The sequence below is a fragment of the Populus nigra genome, chromosome 7 (assembly GCF_951802175.1).
Source record: "Populus nigra chromosome 7, ddPopNigr1.1, whole genome shotgun sequence".
Classification (NCBI taxonomy): Eukaryota; Viridiplantae; Streptophyta; class Magnoliopsida; order Malpighiales; family Salicaceae; genus Populus; species Populus nigra.
In genome coordinates, this window is record NC_084858.1 from 14,887,834 (window position 1) to 14,908,674 (window position 20,841).

The following is a 20,841-nucleotide window of genomic DNA, read 5'->3' on the forward strand; positions in this document are numbered from 1 at the left end:
TAAAAAATTCTTTTAAAATAACTTCCGGCTCTCAATCAATAATGATTCAAAAATTGACTAAGGATCATGTTTGCATCATCACAAGGCTACGCAACAGCCAAAAGAGGTTACAAAACATGGCAACAGGCCATCTTATAAACAAAAAATTGGAATAGCCTATTAACACATTGCCTAAAACAAACTTTGGCAACAAGGGCTTATGTAGAGATTGCTGGGATAATAATCATCTTTCAGCTGTCACGTCCATCTTCCTTGTTTGAGAATTAAACATTTCAGCTATATCTGCTGCTGTGCTACATTCCTCTGGATTTCTATCCGATATGGAGTGAATAAATCTTGGAAATCTGATGGAGATGCCACGAGATTGATGAACTAAACCTACAGCGGCCTGGTGAACAGGTGAAATTGTAAAGTCAGCACCTCTTATTTCCCAAACAACTTCTGGAGAAAACCACATATCCGGCGCCTCCACAGTTCGATAGTATGGTGGCTTTTTGGCCAAGATCCTATCTCCAGAGAAGAATTCTTTCATCTGCAACTCGGTTATTACCTTGGAGGATTAGAATGATAGACTCCAGAGAGTAAGGCAAATCAGCTCGACACTAATGGACGAGCAAGAAATGCTTTCTTAATTTTTTCAAATATTTTACATGTGCATGAATTGCATTCTTTACTTTCTTATGAACTTTTTTTTTTGTGAGAAATAAGAATTGCACTCTAAAGGTTCACCTGTTGGGTTACTGATCCATCCACACTACAGGTAGCAAGTATCAGAGAATCTCCTAACAGCACAACTAGCTGAATTGACTATGTAAATAGCAGTGTACTCTCCTTATAGAAACCTAGATGGCTAACTGAAATATGCACAGCGCCACCACCCTTCTCTAGTTCATCATGTAATTCTCGGGAAGAAAGTTCATAATGAAATACTTGGGAAGAAAGTATGTTTATGTCAATTTGCTCAAGATTTATTTAAGATCAGAAGGTACTTCCCCTTAATGTTAAAAATTAAGAGTCTTCTAATGACAATTCTGTTTAAATCCACCATACCCTTGATAACATGCCCATATGCATAGACTTATCTACATGAGAATCATGAAATCCATTTACCTCTATATAAAAAGCATCTGAGAACCCAGACATGACACGGCACACACTTTGGAATTCCTCAGTCTCAGGGTTGTAGCATGCCATGAGGAATGGACTATACCTGCAACATGATAAAAGTCAGATAATCAAGGGTAGCAACATCACTTTGACATGTCATGGATACACCCACAAAACACTTAGCAAGTGCATGGAATAGAAAAGAACATAACAGCACATTCAAACTTTTCTTTCCTTTTCTTCTTTCAGTTTCTTTTTTCCTGAAACTACATTCTTTGACCTTATTTTTTGAACTTGAGTGCCGCAGTACAGACCCCAATCTCCAACTTGTTCAAAATGATTTCATTGCGGTTTATCAATAGCAGCAAAATAAATTTAATTCGTGTATTTATATCATAGCAAACAGAAAGTAGAAGAAAATATGACACAAGAATCTTCCAGGAAACCCTGTTATGAAAGGGGAGGAAAAAGAAAAGGTTACTACCATCCTGCTTTTCTCCCATTTCCATGCCAAGCACCAATCGGGACTAAATCAAGAGAATCATTCAGTCCTTCAACATAATCCTTCTTGACCTGCAAAAGAAACATCAGTTCAACCAGTAACTAATCATCCTTATATTTTTATGTAGTAAGATAACAAAAAAAAAGAACTATTAAACATCAAACCTTTAACCATGCGTCAGTCCGTTTTGATGGACAGTATCCAGCATCGATATCTAGAGATTTCACCATAATCCCTTCACACGAGGACCGCAAAGCATCTTCAAGGAAAGATTTCATCTTGGTCAAAGTTGCATCATTGGTCAAACAAGCATCCTGTGCTTCAACCTACAAAGCATAGAGCCACTTAAAATACTGAAAAGAAATGATGATGTGAACTGGTAAATTACAGCAGTTACCGTCATCTCCTTTGCATATTCAAAACAACCTAATCTCTCATCACAAAACAAGTCTTTCAAGTCTGTGTTATTACAGAAGAGGGTTAGAGTTGAAACACACAACACTTACAGGGAAAAGAAGTTATTATCCAGTTAAATAAAAGAAAAGAATACATCTTCAAAGAACAAGAAAAATGCATACATTGTCGCCTTTGGCGGAGAGGCAGCTCCAACAGCCTGCAACAGAAGATTAACCAGTTTAAATAGCAATCCACTTCTGGAAAGAGTGAAATTTAGCCTACCTAATCCGTATGGCTTGATTGATTCTTAACAGTTGGGAACCACACACAATGAAAGCACTTTCATAACTGATTAGGTATCTTGAAAACTGGAACAGAAAGGTCCAAACCTTGTTGTCAGATCAGGAGTGACAATGATCTAATTTTTTAATTTTGAGATATCAACAAAATTTCATCTTCTGATGGAATCTAGACTCTTCTTAGATTAATGATTTTGAGAACAAATATTAGATGTAAAAGTCCATATCTACTAGCTAATCTGATTGCCTTGATAATTATCCTCTCCCTATAGCACAGACAATGGAATCTCAACTCAATGAGAGCTAGCGACATGACACAACTACCACAGTAAACTGCTAGATTTGTGGCAAGCGCTTTACCACAGGTTGGTTTTTAATTTTTTTTTGTAAGAAAAAAATTCTAAGAAAAAAAATCCAAGACCCAAGTTACCAGATCAATTGATAATTTAAATAATATAAATTAAAAAATATAACAAAAAAATGATAACAAAAAATGAGGTAAAAAAACCGACATGATCCCATCCAAATTTGAAAAACTCAATGTTTAAGGGCGAAACTGAAATTTTAAAAAAAAACCAAGAAAAAAAACTCAATTTAACTGGGTTAACTAACAAACTCCATGACAATGGACATAAGATTGAGGATAACCTAATAGAAATAAAAGCATAAAAAAAGTACCACTAGAAAGGAAAGTTAAAAAAAACACGAAGATCAATTTTCAATACATAAATGTTAAAAGATGAAATTAAAATAAATAAATTTAAAAATGAAAAAAAAAATCAACCCGCATTAACCTTTGAAACTGGTGACTGTAGTCATGAATCTGAGACTAACCATATAGAAGTCAAACCAAAAAAATAACAAGGCAAAACTCTAAAAAAATGGTAAAAAAACATTAGCTTAAAAAAAGGAAACAACTAAGCAATCATCCTAAACTTGATTGAATATTTAAAACTCACAACTCATGAAATCATAAACCCAAGTTGAATCAAGAATTTGATTCCTAACCAATTTAATTTTAAAAGATGAAATCGTGAAAAAAAAAATCAATTTTAAAAATTGTTTTATGATGCAAATATGTTTTTTAGTTTTTTTTTAAAATGTTACTTGAGGCATAGACGTGACCGAGCAAAAACATTGATATATGGACAAACCTTAAAAAAAAAAAACAACAAAAAATGCCCAGTTAAAAAATCATATAGAAGACAGATAAACAAAAAAAACATAATCACTAATGATATAAATATTGAATGATAAAACTGAAAAAAAACATAACCTTTAAAAAAAGAAAAAGAAAACCCAAAAAAACTCAGGCGAACTGTCTAAACCTAGACAAAAATCTCAAACGAGCAACCCATTAAATCTTAGACCTGGCCTAAATAAAAAAACTCAATTCCTAACCAATTTAATATTGATTAGCTAAAATAAATCCAATAAAGAGCAACAATTAAAAAAAAACCAAGAAAACCCGGGTCATTTTTAAAATCATTGAAAAATCCTAGAAAAAAAAATTTAAAAAAATTATCTCAAATAAAATAAATAAAAATAAAATGAATGAAATCTATATTCAAAAGAAAAATAAAATAAAGAGGATGAAATAGAAAAAGAATTTTAACCTCATAAATTGTTTTAAAAAATTATTCCAAATATTAAAGGAATGGATTTGGAAAGAAAAAAAAAGTTGAAGAATAAGCATAAAAAAACAAAAACAAAATAATAGAAAACAAAGACCTCAGATAACAAGGTCATTTTCAAGACTAACAAAAAATTCAATAGAAAGCAAGCTAAATAAATGGAACCGGTTTAAAATTGAAAAAAAGTTTTTTGTTTTTTTTTTTTGTAAAGGTAATTCAATTGAAAAAACATTGATTGGTGAAACATTAAAAAATATTAGCTTAGACCAGAGGAAAAAAAAAAAGCATACCTGGTAAAACATCACAAACCTAGTCAAATCTTAAAAACTCGCAATACGTGAAACCCTAGATCTGAGTCCAATAAAAAAGTTCATTATGAAACAATTTTAAAAACTTGCCAAAACAAAATAATTGACAATCAAATGAATAGGGATTAAATTTGACTGAAAAAAAACCCAAGGAGGGTGAAATTGTAAAATTAAATCAATTTAAAAAATGATTTCAAACCACCGTTTCCACAACACGCGTCAACAGTTTTTGAATACCCTCAAATGAGAGTTTTGTATTTAAAAGTATCAAAGTAATTACACTATTCTAAAATTTATAAAAATACAAAAAAGTCCTTAGATAGTAAGCATTAGATTATTTTATTCCAGGGTTTAATTAAAAGAACAAAATAATCAATCTACCCTCATACAATTTGCAAAAGACAATTGTGTCAAAAAACCATCTTGCCCCATGTTTAGTTCAAAGTTTTAATGAACAAGGGGAAATTTAGTAATTACACTATTATAATGAATAGTTTTTTGTGTCTTGGGTTATTGTAACTTTCCTTTAGTTTTTTTTTAAAAAAAATTGAAGTCACCAAACAGGTTAGCACAGCTGCACAACCACAAATAATCTCAAATCCACCTCTCACAAAATTTTATCTGGTAGCTTAGAAATTGACACTTGTAACGAAATTCCAAGAGAAGGTTCAAGAAATTACTGTTCTCCATTAGCAAACATGATATCAAAGACAAACACGCATATATCAACCTGCGTGTAGTGGAAACATAAGAGAAAATACAAAATCAGATTAGTTACCATCACTGAAAATGAAATTAGACCATATCACATCAACAAGACAAAGGAAAATGATGTTTCATAAAGTAAGATATTAGGCAATTAAACCCAACACTTGACTATGCCCCCATTCTCTTCTTCCTTTCTCAGCCCGCCAGGCACACTAATTATTCATTCACCAGCATCAGGCTTAAACAAACGTTTTCCATCACTTTAGGAAGACATTAAGCTTATTCCCACACCCAGAAACACTCTAAACACCTAGTGGCTAGCACAACGCGTGCTAGTTACCAATTTATAAATGGTCTCAAGGATTACATCATCACGCATGTAATGCAGTGGATACATTATAATTGACAATAGATCAAACCTTTATCTTATTCACAGCAATGGAAGAATCTTTGCTCCCTCTCTCCCTTGAAGATAGCTCTTGAAAGGACATGAGCTTGCAGCCATTCTTTCTATCAACTGCAACTACCTGATCCAAAAGGTACTGCTAGTTTTATACACAATTGGATCTTGTCCAGTTCAGGAACAATAATTTACTAATGTAATGTAAGCTGAAGCATAATAATTAAATAAAATTCACAAAAAGAACTAAAAAACTTTCCACTGCAAAATATATAACCTCTGCATCCACTATTAAAGTCACTGCAGCAGGTTTACAAGATTCCTCAATTATCTTGATCAAATCAGGAAACCTAGAAGTTGTTTCATCCCCATTTCGTGAATAGATACGTACAGTGCCATTTGACATTTTGTGAATTTGGGCACGCTGACCATCGTATCTGAAATTATACATACAGAAACAAGTTACATGAGGAATCCTTCATTAATCTAAGAAAAAAAACCCAAATAGGATATCACATAACGTGCATAACATGTTTTCCCAACTCAATCAATGAAAGACAGCAATTGAACTATGATTCTTAGAAGAAGAGCTCCACAATGCTGAGTGCATAAAAATATCTGGCAAAGAGCTTATCTTGATGGCAACAACTAAAAAACATGCTAAAAAGACAGGAGATTCAAGTAAAAAAGGTACAGTTTCTAATGGTGACTTTTCATAAATCAAAGAGCTGCAGGAACAAATATGACCATAATTTTCAAGTTCAAGCTGCAATTTAAAACCATATTGCTAGGAACAATGACATTTGTAGTTATTATGGCATTGAATGATGTTCTGGAGATTGATCAGCTACATGTATCATCTTTGCTTGCATCAAGGCTCTTTCATTTCTATGAAGGCTTTACAAATGCTACTGTTCTCTTAAAGTAATTATCAATATCTCTAATCATTGTGATACCCGGAATCTCCACTGTTGTAAGCATAAAATGCTAGTTGGCATACATTGATGTGACCACTAGGTTTTCTTCACAAACCCAGTACCTAACCATCATCAAAAGGGAAAAGCACGTAGAAAGAAATGGAAAAAATCTTTAAAAAAGAGTGTCATGAAAAGAGGAGCTCGCACTTGTATTCACATGTAAAAGCTTTATTTTCAAAGAGCTTTAGTACTTGAGCAACTCCATTTGTAATTCTATCATCCAAAAGCACACAATGAGTCAAGGAATTAGTACAGTATATTTAATGAGCAGTATGAACAAATAATAAGCTTTAAGTGATTTAAATAAATCTGTACTTTGCAAGCATTGGTTTAAGAGGTATCCCAGCAACCATTGATAAAGTTGACGATGAAAATCCAACGCCTTCATTTATGAGTGAAGGAACAACCAAATCCTGTTAGAACATCTGGCATGATTTATCAGAAGAACACATTGAAAACATCAAAAGAATAAGGAAAATGACTGAGTCAAATACAAGCAACTTACCAGAGTAGGAAGGATGTTATAAGCTTCAACCACTGCTGTGGAAATGTACTAACAGTAACAGAAATATTGGATTAACAATTTAAATACAGAACACCAACATCAATGTGTATAGAAATGTAAGCTGAACTTTTCATAGAAAGTGGACAAAAGTTCATTTAGCATCAAGGTACATGAGTAGTCAGAAATCACTCAACTTACGATTTACTGCATAAAAATAATACATTACTTTAATATAATACAGCTAAATCAAGTAAAGCAAACGGGGAAAAAAGAAAAGAAAAGAAAAATGTTGTTATCAGGCATCAGGGTATATAAAAATTAGAAACCAAACCTGAAGTTTCTCCTTCACATTCTCAGCTTTACATTCATCAGAAGAAAAGGAATTCAAAGCAACAGCTTGAGCTAAAGCAGGTAGGATAGTTCTCATCATTGCCCCAATCCGTAAATTCCTTACCTGTTCATATAGCAAGAAAAATAAAAAAACTACAGCACAGCAGATTTTTAAAAATTATTTCAATATTTGCCTTTCATATCTCTATGAATTTAGAATAAAAGATAAATGGGCTATACATGTATTAAGGTGCCTGATCACAAGCAACTAAACAACAAAGCTGCAATTTTTTTCTTATCATTCTCTTTTTATTTAAGTTGATGAATTACTGATATTTTTCAACAGACTTCCATCTTTTCTTTACATAAATGGAAACTTTTTCTGTATGTCGGCTATTAATAACCCAAATCCCAGGTAGTGTAAGACTCCCAAGAGGGGGGTGGGGGATTGACTATTTCGTAGGGAAATAGACTCAATATAGCAATAAATTACCAGCTTAAGGACAGTTGCTAAAATCTCTTTCCATCAAATCCAGAAATTACAAGAGTACAATTACCTTCAGAGAAAGTTAAATAAATTACTGATACCAGAAACTAACCTCACTCAAATCATATGAATGGTTTTAAATTGACCAACAAAGACAATATGATTGAAGTGCTACTGCAGAAGATTTCCAAATTGAGTTTTATTTGGTTGATCCCATCACAAGAACTTATGGAGAAAGACAAGTAAAACAACAAATTATGAAGATCAACTCCTAGAACTAAATGCTCAGATCACAAGACAGCCAAAAAGAGAGTACAAGATGCAAATTTCCCTGGCCTTACTTTGTAAAAAATGAGATCTTAAATTCTGTGATGTGCACGAGTAGTCAGTAACCCTTACAAAATAACCTAAGGGCACAACAGAGTCCAGAAAGAAAAAGAATTAAGATGGATTAGAAGAAAAGCATGATAATATTATCAATGCATTCATCTTCCTTCCTAAAAGAAATGCATGGATAGGGAAAACTCAATGCATAAAGATAGACAACGGGATGCAAGTACAGATCCATGTGAAAAAGATTATTAAACTGAACTAGGATTTCAGGAGTAAAATCATCCTGTCACCTTTTCAAATCCACAGCTAGATTACGTAAATCAGCGATTATCAAAGTCCCTAAAACATACGTCTCCTTATGTTGTTTGATAAGAGCAGCAAAGACCAGTAGCTTATCTACTTGAATAATAAAATGATTATAGAATACCTACTATGGTCATAATCCTGAAAGGTTGTGCAGGACTCTTACCAAAGTTCTGACAATAAACTTCATCTCCTTCTCCCTACAAGATCGCATAAGATTCACAATGAGGCTCTTCTTTCGACCAGTACTTCCACTACCTGTTTGTACACTGGAGAATCTTACATGAGAAAAATGTGAATGAAGCTAATGACTTGCGTGACAATGAGCTTCCCTGTAAACTATGTGATAGGTTAGATACATTGGATCATCACACTCTTTTTCATGTTACTCTAATCATCTAGGAATTTAAAATTAGAAGAAGTAAACATAATTGTGCGATTATTTAATTTCTAATTTTTAGACAAAGAAGCTGCAAACATAATCAGTTACTTCCAGTGTAAGATTGTTCAACTTCCAGGCAATTACAGCATGGATCAGAACAACAGATCATTAAGGATGCAATCCTTCATCCAGCAGCCGCTAGAATCCACAGAAAAATTTTGTTTTTGCAATCTTATTTGGAATTGGTAATGATCTCCTTCTATGACTTTGCACCATTAGATTGTCTAGTGATATCTGCTACAATATCACAAAAGAGAGAGAAAAAAGTAAAGATGATACTTGACTGCCTAAGCCCATTAAAGCTTTAACAGTCCCCTCAAAATTTATCAACGAAAAAAGACCTTTACTAGTAAGAAATTTGCCTGATTCTTGCCTCCTAAAGCTGAGTTCACTTTCTGTTAATGAGTGTCATCACCAGAAAACACATCCCGGACATGTTCAATTAGGACATCAGAAAACAATCCTCATAGCCATCCCAACAATCCCATTAAAGTTGCAGTTCTATCTTAAATCACAAACACTGGCCATACCTTATCTTCTGCAGTGCAGAAAATACATCTTTAATAAGAAGGGGAGGGGGAGGAGCAAGTAATGTCTGTGTTTGTCGGCATTCTTGAGCAACGTCACCTTTAACCACAAACAATATATTTGTTCATCAGGCCATACTGAATGGAAAAAAACTAGCAGGAAAATAAAACTAATAAAAAAAATCATAATAGATCAAAGATTGAGGGATTTTTTTTTCCTACCAAGATCCCCCATACTATTGTACATTTCCCTTATTTTAGACCGGTTTGTTCCACATGCCTCTTCCAAAGCTGATGTAACCAAGGTTCCACCTATGTTTAGTTCCTGAAAAATTCAGGGCTCATTGGTACATCTTTCTTTCTTCTATTTCAGAGAAAATCACCAAGCCCTCAACCCTGGAGTTATAAGGCATCTCCAATTGCATTTCAGTAAAAACATGCAACTGGGAAGCAGAGCAGATGAGAGGTAGGAGAATTAAATGAAGCAAGACATGAGCCAAGTGATAAAAAGATTTATTAATTACAGAAGGTTTGGTTTAGCCCTGACAAAAGAATGGGGAAAAATGCATCCATGCAACTGAACCCAGCTACTTTAAGACCAAGGCTTAGCTTTTGGACTGGACCAAGATTCAGTTGAATTATAGGCAACTGAGAAACACATGGTGAAAAAAGAATTACTGATGCTAGCTCAATTATGAAAACATAAAAAGTTCATACTATTAAACCATATGTGAGCAAGTAAGTCCATATATCATTCTCAGAAGAAGAGAAGAAACATGTCCATATCTCCTAGCAAATAGAACATGATTATAATGCTATTACATAGCATATGTATATTCTAAATATTTGACCCAGAAAACATATATGTGAAATTCATAATCCGGAGATCATTCAACACCAGAAATAAAATGTTCCACAAGTTATGGGAATAATTGCAACCAAAATGTAAAAAATTTGCACAATGAGACCTAAAGAGGATGGAATGTAATTAAATTCCATGACTGATAAAAGCAAACACAAAATTCAAGAAAGAAGACCACTAACCACATTTTCATGGTCAGCAGCAATCTTATTTGTGCACAGATAGGCAGCAGGCAGCACATCCTCAGGAGACAATGCCAGCAAACTGCATGACACAAAAAATTGCAAGTGACACTTCCCGCTGAGCTAAGTATTACCACAATGCATCCCTTAATTTTATGAATAAAGAAAAAGGGTAGCCTATGAGGAAACCTTCTAAACATATTGCACAATAACGAAGTAGCTTTGATCTTTCCTTTTTCTGCCTCGACCAGGTCCAAAGCACGTGCAAGATGGATATATGGTGCAGGTTGTCCACCATTCCAGCATGCTGCGTAACTTCAGAACTTAATGCAACATAGAGAGAATGTGAGAATACAAGTAAGTTAATCAACTTCAAAAGTGAAGAGACAAACCATGCTCTATGGGATTATATTTTTCTGTTGGTAGTGATAGAAGAGTTGCATCCACGTTTTTTATTAATGATCCCTGAACGGATAGATCAACCATATTTTCTATTTCTCCAAACAATTCTTTCTCCCTGGCAGAAGAGGAGCCAGTTTCGCACTGGCGCTCAACCATATTGCCAGAAACCACCAAAGCCTCTATACTCTTGCCAAGGTTACCCTTGGGATCACCATAATGCATGTCCAGAGCCTTGTTAATATCTCCTTCTGTCTTCTTGAGGATGGTGGCAGCATAACTTCTTGTTGACTCATTGCCATCAATTATCTGAATAAACTGATCTACCTCCTCCCTGTATGACTCTGTAACATCATCATTTTGCAACAAATTTTCATCTCCAGGGCATTGCTCAGATATAGATGCAACCACGCTAACTTGAGAAGCATCAGGCAAAACTTTATTGAAAAACTTAGTAATGGTGGATTGCTTCGACACGCCAGATTCCAGCTTTGAATTAATTTTTGATTTCTTGCCAGGCTTATTGCCAACGCTCCTCTTCCTTTTTCCAGGAGAATTACCACCCTTTAGTTTAGGATTCTTGCTAGGTGACTTGTAGTTTTGAATTGACAGAAAACCCATACTTCGACTATCAGTATTAATAGAAGCTGGTTTTGAAGGTGATTCAGAGTCATATAATGGAACTGTCTCAGATGAAGAAACAGTTACTCTACGAGAAATTACTTGATCATGGAATTCCATTTCACGTTCATAAAAGCTAGAAACTGCTTCAACAATATTCCTCCCATGAGTGCTGATTAAATCTAACATTTGGTCTCGGGTAACCCATGTGGGCAAACAATCACTCAATTCATGAACGAGTTTATCTCTTTCCTCATCATTTAGCATGCTTAAATTGTGTGTAGGAGATTCTTGCAGTGTAGATGAGGAGTTGAGACAAGCAACAGTGTCATTATTCTCATGGGCTTTCATTTCAACTGACTCCACTAACTCTTTCTCCTGTGCCAGCCCCTCGTTCAAGCCTGAGACAGCATCCATTTCAACCTTCTCATCATTCTCAGACGACCCACGAAGAAAACCCATTAAAAATTCCTTCTTATTAGCCATCTCGTCAACTAACCCAGCAAAATGCTTCTGCATTTTAGCAGCATGTTTACTATCGAGTTTTTCAACATCCAAACCAACAGTAGGAATGACACGTTTAGGTCTCAAAAACTTCACATACTCCCTGAGTTCATTGTAATTTGAATGCTCACTATATGGCACAAGATGAATCTCACATGAATCCTTTGATCTCACTGCAAACTTATTACGTTTCACTTCGTAAGTCCACCCAGTTGGCACAAACCCCACAACCTTATTGTAACCTCTTTCCACCATAATTTCCTTCATTTTCACAAAATTCGGCCGAAAATAAGGCCAAGTTTCCCCCAAGACATTCCAGCCAACAACATGCACATCACTCTCATTCTCATCCTCTGTAAACACCCCACTCTCCCCGCACCCCAAAACCTTCAAAACCTCCATTTTCCTCGCATCCACATAGACCTTCCTATTACACCTCCGTGCAATCTCAATCAAAATCTTTTCTTTCCCCACCACATAAGTAGCCACGAGAAACAGAACCCTCTTCTCCAAACCCCCACTGAACCCCTCTCCTCCTATCTTCTCAATCGCACTAACAACATAATCAACCGACTCCTCTTGTAAAGGAAACACAAATTTCGGATTACAATAAGTAGTATCCAAAAAAACCGTATTACATCCCACAAAACCTCTCAAAAAAACATCATCTTTCATCTCACAAGAGTACCTAAAATCACCAGTATGAACATACAACTCAAAATTCTCTAAATTCTTACAAATGGGCACTTTCAACAAGAACTGAACAGCGCCAGGACAGTGATTAGCATCAACTAAACTAACTTCAACACCATCAATATCAACAGCACGATTCAGAGGAAGCGAAAAGACAAAACATTCAGGGACATTAAGGATACTAGTAACAAGAGATGTAGTGATTGGGGAACAAAAAATGATACCTTGAGACCAATGAGAGGAAAGACCAGTGTAATGGTCAGAATGGAAGTGGGAGAGGAAGTAAGCAGTAATGGAAGGGGAGGAAAAGCGGAATCCGTCGATGAGGAAACGGGTTTTGGGGATGAGTTTTGAAGGAGGGAGAGAAGGAGGGAGAGGGAGGAAGGATGATGGGGTTGGAGGGATTTGGAGGGAAAGTGAAGTGAGGGATTTGTAGTATAGGGTTTGTGAGTTTATGGACTGTGGGGTTTGGTGATCGGATTGAAAGGCCATTGAAATTTGTCAAGAGAGAAAGAGGAAGGAGAAGGAGGGAGAGGGAGGGGGGAAAGGCATTTCATTTCACTAGGATTTTTGGAGGAGGTTTTTGTATGCTTATATATCCTTGTAGGGAGTACAGAGTATATTGTCAAATGTCAAGGGCACATTTCAACTTTAAGTGTAGATATTTAAGTATAAGAAAACAAATTAAATGTTTATATATATATAAAGGATAAATAATAAATCGAAACTTTATTTTTAAATCATAATAGTTTTTATGCATGGATTTTTTACACTATTTCTCTTTTTACATAAATATGAGACTCGTAGATACTTATAATGATAATAAAACTTATAAATATCATAGTTTTTAGACCCGGCTTGATTCAAGATCCGGGTTCCGGGTTTTGATCGAATCACCGAGGTTTTGATTGAATCACCGAGGTTTTGATCAGATCACCGGAGTTTTGATCGAATCACCAAGGTTTTGATTGGATCACCGGGGTTTTAACCAGGTCACCGGGTTACTCGGGTCAATTCTGTTTTTTTAAATCAAAACGAAGTCGTTTTTAGTAAAAAAAATCAACTGGTTTTTGACCAAGTTTTGCCGGATCAACTGGGTCACACCGAGTTTTTCCTCTTCCTATTTTTTCTTCAACCAGACCCAGTTCCAGCTCTGGATCGGCCAGGTCCCAGGTTGACCTATCGGGTTGGATTTTAAAACTATGATAAATACTTATAATTATGATGGTAGTTTTCATATTTTATGTGAAAGAAAGTAGGGTATCTAATAATTTAGGGTGGCAAATACTATCTAGAAATAATTTTGAAGTTCAACAATTATACCCCATTATTTAATTTTATCACTAAGTATATCAAACTATTTCTAATTATAAAAACAAAATACAACAATAAAAAATAACAAAAAATAAATAAAAAGAACTCGCTCCAAGCTTACTCGGAATACAAAACAAGTCAATGTTACGGGGAGAAACTAAAAATAATTAAAACAAAAGGTTAAACCGAGTTAATTTACAAACTTGATGGTCACGGACATAAAATTGAGATAATATCATAAAAATAAATACAAGAAAAACATTTTGAAAACTAATTTCTAATAAATTAAATGAGAACATAATAACTTCACAAAAATAAAAATGAAAAGAAAAAAAGATGAATCTCATTCTCTAGTAAATAAAATGTTGAAATATGAAAATTAAGAAAAAAATATCAAAAAAACTCGATCCAAGCCCACTCAAGTCAAGATGTAAAATCTCTAACTTAATCATGATACCAAAATAAAGATCAATCATTGAACAACTCAATATTGAAGAATAAAAAAATAATTTAAAAAAGCAATAGGAAAAAATGAGTTAACCCGTAAATCTCGTAACTATAAACATAAAATTGAGATAAACCAATAAAAAGAAAAAAGAAGAAGAAAAGTACAAGGATTAATTTTCAATAAATCAAATATTGAATAATAAAATTGAAATAAATTAATTTTAAAAAAAGACCCAAAAAAGGTCATTCCGCATCGAACTTTAAAATCAATGACCTTGGTCATGAACCCAAACTAATCTCATGCCACCAAAAACAATATGAGTCAACTTCGATTAACCCACAAACTCTACAACCATAGACACAAGATCGGAATAACCTAATAGAAAAAAAAAAGATAGGAAGATCATTTTCAAATAAATTAAATGTTGAAAGATGCAATTAAAATAAATTAATCTAACAAAAAAAAATCAACCCGCATTAACTTTTGAAAATTGGTGACTCAAATCATAAGCCCAAAACTAATCTCATAGAAAACAATTTATAAAAAGTAATAAAGCAAAAGGGATAAAAAAAAATAGCTTTAAAAAAAAGAAAAAAAAACAGTCAACCCGAGAAAACCTCCTATACTCAGTCAAATCTTTAAAACTTGCAACCCGTGAAACCCTTGACCTGGACTTAATTAAAAAGCTTAATCCCCAACTAATTTAATCTTGAAAGGTGAAATCAGAAATAAATATCAAATTTAAAAACTTTCCAAGTAAAAAAGATAGAAACAAATACAATAGTGATCAAATTTGATAGAAAAAAAAAACTCATGAAGGATGAAATTTAAAAAAAAAACAACCTAAAAACTATCCCAAAAAATAAATAGCAATCAAAAGAAAATAGACCAAATTTGAAAGATCAAAAAATAAAACGGGGTAAAATTAAAAGAATTTATAATTTATTCAAAATAAAAAATAGAAATAAAAACAATGGGGACTAATTTTGAAAGATAAAAAAATAAAAGGGGGTAAAATTAAAAGAATTTATAATTTATTCAAAATAAAAAATAGAAATAAAAACAACGGGGATTAATTTTGAAAGATTAAAAAATAAAAGGAGGTGAAATTAAAAAACATTTGTAATTTCATGTCTTATTTAAAATTAAAAAAACTAGCAATAAAAAGAATAAGAATCAAATGTGAAGGGGCTGATTTGAATTTTTGAAAGGGCTAACACTTATTTTGAGGACAAAAGAGAGACAAAGGGAGGGGAAGAAAGAAAACGTTATTGGTGCCTAACCAAAGGCGATCCTGGTACACATCTCGCCTTATCGCGTGTGTGGGGTGGGGGGGGCATTGAAAGCTTTCAAACACCACCCCAAAAGGCAGCGTTTGGTGGCTAGATGATCTTGAAAGTGTCATCCGAACAGTACAGGGGTCATTCACATCCACCCCAAAAGGCAGTGTTTGGTGGCTAGATGATCCTGAAAGTGTCATCCGAACAGTACAGGGGTCATTCACATCCACCCCAAAAGGCAGTGTTTGGTGGCTAGATGATCCTGAAAGTGTCGTCCGAACAGTACAGGGGTCATTCACATATTGGCGCATGCTACGCATATGCCACCAAGTTTTTTTTAAAATAATATTTAATATATGCCAATTACAATAATGCCCTTAAGTAACATTTACATTTATAATAAAATCAATGCAAAATGATAAAAAAAAAACCCTCTTGAGAGAGTTATATTGATTTTGTTTTTAAGGACATTAGATTAATTACACTATTAAGAAAAAAAAATGAGAAGATCAATACTCCCCTTAGTAATAAGCATTACAATTTTTTTTTAGGATTAAATTAGTAATTTCACTGTACAATAAAAAAACAAAATGATCAATTTAATTTCATATGATTTATAAAAGATAATTATGTCATGGTAAAAAAAATCACTTTGACCCCAATACCTAGATCAAAGATTTAATGGCAGATGAATAATTTAGTAATTATACTATTATAATGAATGATATCTTGGGTTACAATAATTTCCCTCCCCTTTTTGGTTTTGTTTTTTTTTAAATAGCTATTCGACTCATGTTCCATTATAGGTCGTATATTTATTTTTCTCAATAAAACAATTAGATGTACAAGATTTTTTGACATGTTTTTTTATATAAAAAAATTATAAGTGTAAATCAAAAAGTTTACGCAAGTATCCAACTAAATAATCGGATAACCATATGTGCAATTAAACAAATAAAATCATTAATGACAACTGAAAATAAAATTAAAAAAATTAAGAGATAAATATAGATTAAGATACTTGATCGCGCAACATAAGATATTTACTTGGTTGTGTTCAGTAAATTTGTTTATTAAAATCAAACGATAATAAAAATAAACACATATATAAAATTGATTGAATAAAATAAAAAATAGTAATAATCATGCAAGGCTGCATATAGAATAAATATTATCTAAAAATAAATATTTTATTTTTAAAAATAAAGTTCATCCATGTAAAGACATATTAAAAATCAAAATGTCTTTTTGCTATTTCTTAAAAAATATAAAAACAGAAAATACGCTTGTCAACCATTCTATTTTTTTTACTTGGGGCAATTTAATAATTTTATTATTTTAAAAAGTTAAAAAATACATACATCCCTAGACATACTTTAATGACTAATGTCTAATGAATTGTATAAAAAAACTATAATACTCCCAACCCCAAGACATCTTAATTTTTATTCCAAAGAAAAAAAATGTAATTTCACTTTAGCAACAAATAATTTTTTTTGTGTTTGTATGCATAATGATTTCCTATGCTTTTCATAAAGTTTTGTTGATAGTTTATATTTTATTGTTGTACTAAAAAAATTTAAAACGTAAAAGAATAATATGCAAACCATAGAAATTTGTTTTTATTATTAAACTTAGTATAACATTTTAAATTTGAAAACTCTCAACCTAACTTTTATCTTAGTTCTAGTTTTAAAATAAATCATGTGAGAGTTGTCTCGATATGACCTTGTCGATTAGGTAGATTAAAAAAAAATCAAAAGAAAAACAAGAAACATGTCAGGTTAACTTGATCAACTCATCAAACTCATGACTTGTGTTATAAAATCTACTAGGTCAAATTAATTTTTATTTTATTTTATTATATAATAAAAAATATAAAAAATAATTTATTATTAATCCAACACTAAATGATAAAATTAAATAAAAACTCTCTACTAAAAGATGAAATTGATTAAAAAAATCAAATCATAAAAAAGAAGTAAAAAACCTAAAAGATAAATAAAAACATCATATTAAAAAATAAAATCAAAAAATTAAAAATAAATAAATAAAAAAGCCCAAGAAGCCAATAAAAAACCCAAGAGCCAATCACAACAAAGGATGGAAGGTGGATCGTATTTTTTTTTAATAAAAGATGAATAACCTATTGTCAACCCTTTTTTTTCACCTGTCACCTAAAATGATTTTATTAATATTTTTCGAAGTTATCAAATTTATCAATTTAATTGTTAGTTGGCCCTTCTTTTAGTTGTATTTATTTATAATTACTGCGTTTTTTAAATTTTTATTTTTTGTTTAAATATATTTTTTATATTTTTAGATTATTTTAATGTGAGATTTCAAAAATAATTTTTAAAAAATAAAAAAAATATTATTTTAATATATTTTTAAACAAAAAAAACTTTAAATCAAATAAGAATTCATCAAAGGTAATATAAAAAAAATTAAACAGTGTATTCATGTTCCTGGGTTAGAGATAGACATCAAAGTTGTAGCCCTGTTCAGAGTAATTCTATGCAGTAGACTCGGACAATGGATTCGCTTGGTTCACGTGCTGTTCCCCAATCACTCGAGTTGAGTGCACTGCACAACGTAACTTTCTTAAAGACAAAATCTGCTCAGCTGCAGCCTGGGAAACTGAATTCAGCAAGGATCCATCCGCCAACTAAAAAGAGAGAGATATTCATGGTAATCTCTTTCATGCGAGGGGATGTTCACTTAAGCAGCTGAGCAAATTTAGGGGAAAAACAATCCCTAATTGAACATAAAAAGAGAAGCATGACAGGATAAACAAAATGATCCTAAACTCAGATGATTACATTTTCTATTTCGCTCCCCTTTTTCTGTGAAGTACCGAAAGCATAATAAGAGAAGGTTACTTTTCTTCTTACTTTAGTTCACAAAATTCATAGGCACCGAGAATATTATGAGCAATCAAGCACAAAACAACATAACATGTACACAAATCACAATCATATCACCAGGCTGTGCTAGATATCAGGCGATCTTTCCCCAGACTCTTACCAGCGCTGTTCAGAAACAACAGTCAGCTCATCACTTTCACCGATGTTGTAACTAGCTATAGAGCACTCATCCTGCAGTGGTATCTCACGGAAATATACTTCCTTTACCGTGCTGGGAAGTTTATTTTGGATCATAGCCTTTAAATCACGAATTCTAGCGGAGGAGTTCGGTTCAGCCCCGATTTGAGACAATCCCATTTTGGTGGTTATTGTTGAAGGTGAGAAAACCATATGAAGTGTAGCATTCTTCCTGATGTTGTAATATGCCAGATCAAGGTTTGCCTCAAGTCGCTTTCCAGAAAATACAATGCTCTGACAATAGCTTGGCCCGCCAAGCTTTTGGAAAATCTTGTCCTTCACATCTTCAACAGTATCACGTTGGTGAACATTCAGAGTTATGGTTTTCCCACTCCACGCCTTCACAAATACCTGAAATGTCTGGGGTGACATCTCCAAGATAGATTCTTCTTGGAGGTCATAACAAGCCAATGAATTGGAATCCTCAAGCTTCTTGCCTTGGTAGATTAGATCATAATCACTGACTGGGACACCAATCACGCCACCAATTATTGCTTTGACCTCAGAAACAGAATACAGGAATTTAACTTTGAGCTTCACAGTTTCCCCTGCAGGTGTGATTACAGAAAATGACAACAAATCTTTCGGATTGAAAATCAAATGAAGGGTTGGCTCGCTTTGCAAATTCAGAGAGGCCAAACTCCTATCATCTTCGAGCACTTCTCCAGCATAGACAAGATTGTACTGATGTGGAAGAATTTGTTCCTTCTCAAGAATTACAGCCTTAATTTTTTGGACGGTATCATAAGTCCTTGCTTCAACCACAACACTTTTCTGGCGTGATGGTATAACGACTAACAATTTCACCCCAACTGAACTCTGAAGAATCATATGCAGAGTGGCATCTTTCGGAATACCATAATCAACCACTCTCTGGTCATCCTTGAGCCGGTCACCGTTAAAAAAAAGTTCTTGGAAACTTTTAGGAATTCCTTCCTTCTCACAAAACGCAGATTTGATAGTTCCAATTGTATCTGATCTCTGAACTTTCATCGTCGACGTTTTCATGACTTTCAAATATATAGTCATCTGCAAGGGGGAGAGATCTCTAAATTATGTAAGAACCACAGAAGTTTTGAAAATAAATAAAACCGAACAATAGCTTCCATTCACACAAGCACAGATAAAACAGAGCACACAACATCTTAGTGTATATATATAAACCAACCAAGCCAGCGTAGAGAAAAACATGCTCCAATATAAAGAAACCTTTATTAACCATGAGAGAGGTACATTGCTTAGAATAAGGAAGCAATAACAACAACCCAATAGAATAAATAAATAAATAACCCTGAATTTGGAGGATTCAAGACACGAAAAAACATGTATCTTGAACTTAAAAAATAAAATTCAATATTTTTATACACATTCAGCAACAAACATGTTCACTCTCTGTTTTGGGTTTATTTGATTCAAGAAGACTCTATTAAGTTTTCAATCCATAAAGTTTGAAGATTATATCAGTGTAAAGATGAAAAACCACAGCTAAGAAACGCTACAAAACAACAACAACAACAACAACAACAAAGAAGAAGAAGAAGAAGAAGAAGAAGTTGTTATAGACAGAGAAAAAGGGCAATAATCCACAAAACTGCAAAAGAAAAGAGAGAGAAAGTGGAGAGTTAAGACCTCTTCTTCTTCTTCTTCTTCTTCTTCTTGAGAATCATTTCTTGGAGTTGGAAGTTCCATTTGTGAAACTCAAAACCCTTCCTTCCTTCCTCCACTATTGTTGTCGATGATCTAATAAGCACAACTCTTTCCTTCTTCGCGAAGCTGTTGACTTGAAAAGCATACACTAAAGACACGTCCTCTTCTGCCCCCCTTTTTATCAAAGTTATAAATACCTCACACTTTGTTCTTACACGTCAGATACTGAGGCATGTTTGGAAGGTTCATAATTTTTAATTTTTAAAGTATTTTTTTATTTAAAAATATATTAAAATAATATTTTATATATTTTTAAATTATTTTTGATATAGTACATCAAAATAATCTAAATATATATAAAAAATAATTTTAAACAAAAACAAATTCAAAATTTTTGAGAATCACTTTTAAAAACATAAAAACAAACAAATTTTTATACAATAATTTTTATTTTTATTGTTTCCTTTAATTTATAACTTTAACTTTCGATTATAGAGTCTCTGCTAGTAAAAGAAAAAATATAAAAATA

The 20,841-nt window shown here is 33.0% G+C and overlaps 2 protein-coding genes across 6 annotated transcripts; both read right to left on the reverse strand.

Annotated features, from left to right (window-relative positions):
• LOC133699326 (DNA ligase 6-like) lies at window positions 1-13,096 on the reverse strand. 5 transcript variants are annotated; one of them, XM_062122545.1, is made up of 19 exons: window positions 10,695-13,093; window positions 10,492-10,609; window positions 10,303-10,384; window positions 9,481-9,583; window positions 9,262-9,358; window positions 8,456-8,558; window positions 7,168-7,290; window positions 6,837-6,884; window positions 6,647-6,744; window positions 6,479-6,544; window positions 5,632-5,791; window positions 5,374-5,481; window positions 4,927-4,976; window positions 2,188-2,222; window positions 2,007-2,068; window positions 1,774-1,935; window positions 1,592-1,680; window positions 1,111-1,210; window positions 1-532 (listed from the first exon to the last, which is right to left on the reverse strand). In XM_062122545.1, the coding sequence occupies exons 1-19, from the start codon at window positions 13,009-13,011 to the stop codon at window positions 224-226; spliced, it is 4,230 nt and encodes a 1,409-aa protein (XP_061978529.1). In that variant the 5' UTR covers window positions 13,012-13,093; the 3' UTR covers window positions 1-223. The 5 variants fall into 5 exon arrangements, 3 of the variants coding, with proteins under 3 accessions (XP_061978529.1, XP_061978530.1, XP_061978531.1); XM_062122546.1 differs by lacking the exon at window positions 6,479-6,544; XM_062122547.1 differs by lacking the exons at window positions 1-532; window positions 1,111-1,210; window positions 1,592-1,680; window positions 4,927-4,976 and having other exon boundaries at window positions 1,794-1,935; window positions 10,695-13,095.
• A 5,264-nt stretch (window positions 13,097-18,360) lies between these two features.
• Window positions 18,361-20,470, reverse strand: LOC133698510 (polyubiquitin-like). The gene is made up of 2 exons (XM_062121456.1): window positions 20,295-20,470; window positions 18,361-19,694 (listed from the first exon to the last, which is right to left on the reverse strand). Exons 1-2 carry the CDS (start codon window positions 20,352-20,354, stop codon window positions 18,585-18,587), a joined length of 1,170 nt encoding a protein of 389 aa, XP_061977440.1. The 5' UTR covers window positions 20,355-20,470; the 3' UTR covers window positions 18,361-18,584.
• Between the last annotated feature and the right edge of the window lie 371 nt (window positions 20,471-20,841).

What these genes read in the sequence shown, in the direction of transcription:
- LOC133699326 (XM_062122545.1), bottom strand. Translation starts at nt 13,011, where the DNA reads ATGGCCTTTCAATCCGATCACCAAACCCCACAGTCCATAAACTCACAA. An exon ending in CTTAAACCAATGCTTGCAAA is followed by an intron (nt 6,545 to 6,646) that starts GTACAGATTTAT and finishes TTTGGATGATAG; the next exon opens with AATTACAAATGGAGTTGCTC. An exon ending in ATGTTTGCTAATGGAGAACA is followed by an intron (nt 2,223 to 4,926) that starts GTAATTTCTTGA and finishes CTTCTGTTGCAG; the next exon opens with GCTGTTGGAGCTGCCTCTCC.
- LOC133698510 (XM_062121456.1), bottom strand. Translation starts at nt 20,354, where the DNA reads ATGGAACTTCCAACTCCAAGAAATGATTCTCAAGAAGAAGAAGAAGAA. An exon ending in AAGAAGAAGAAGAAGAAGAG is followed by an intron (nt 19,695 to 20,294) that starts GTCTTAACTCTC and finishes TCCCCCTTGCAG; the next exon opens with ATGACTATATATTTGAAAGT.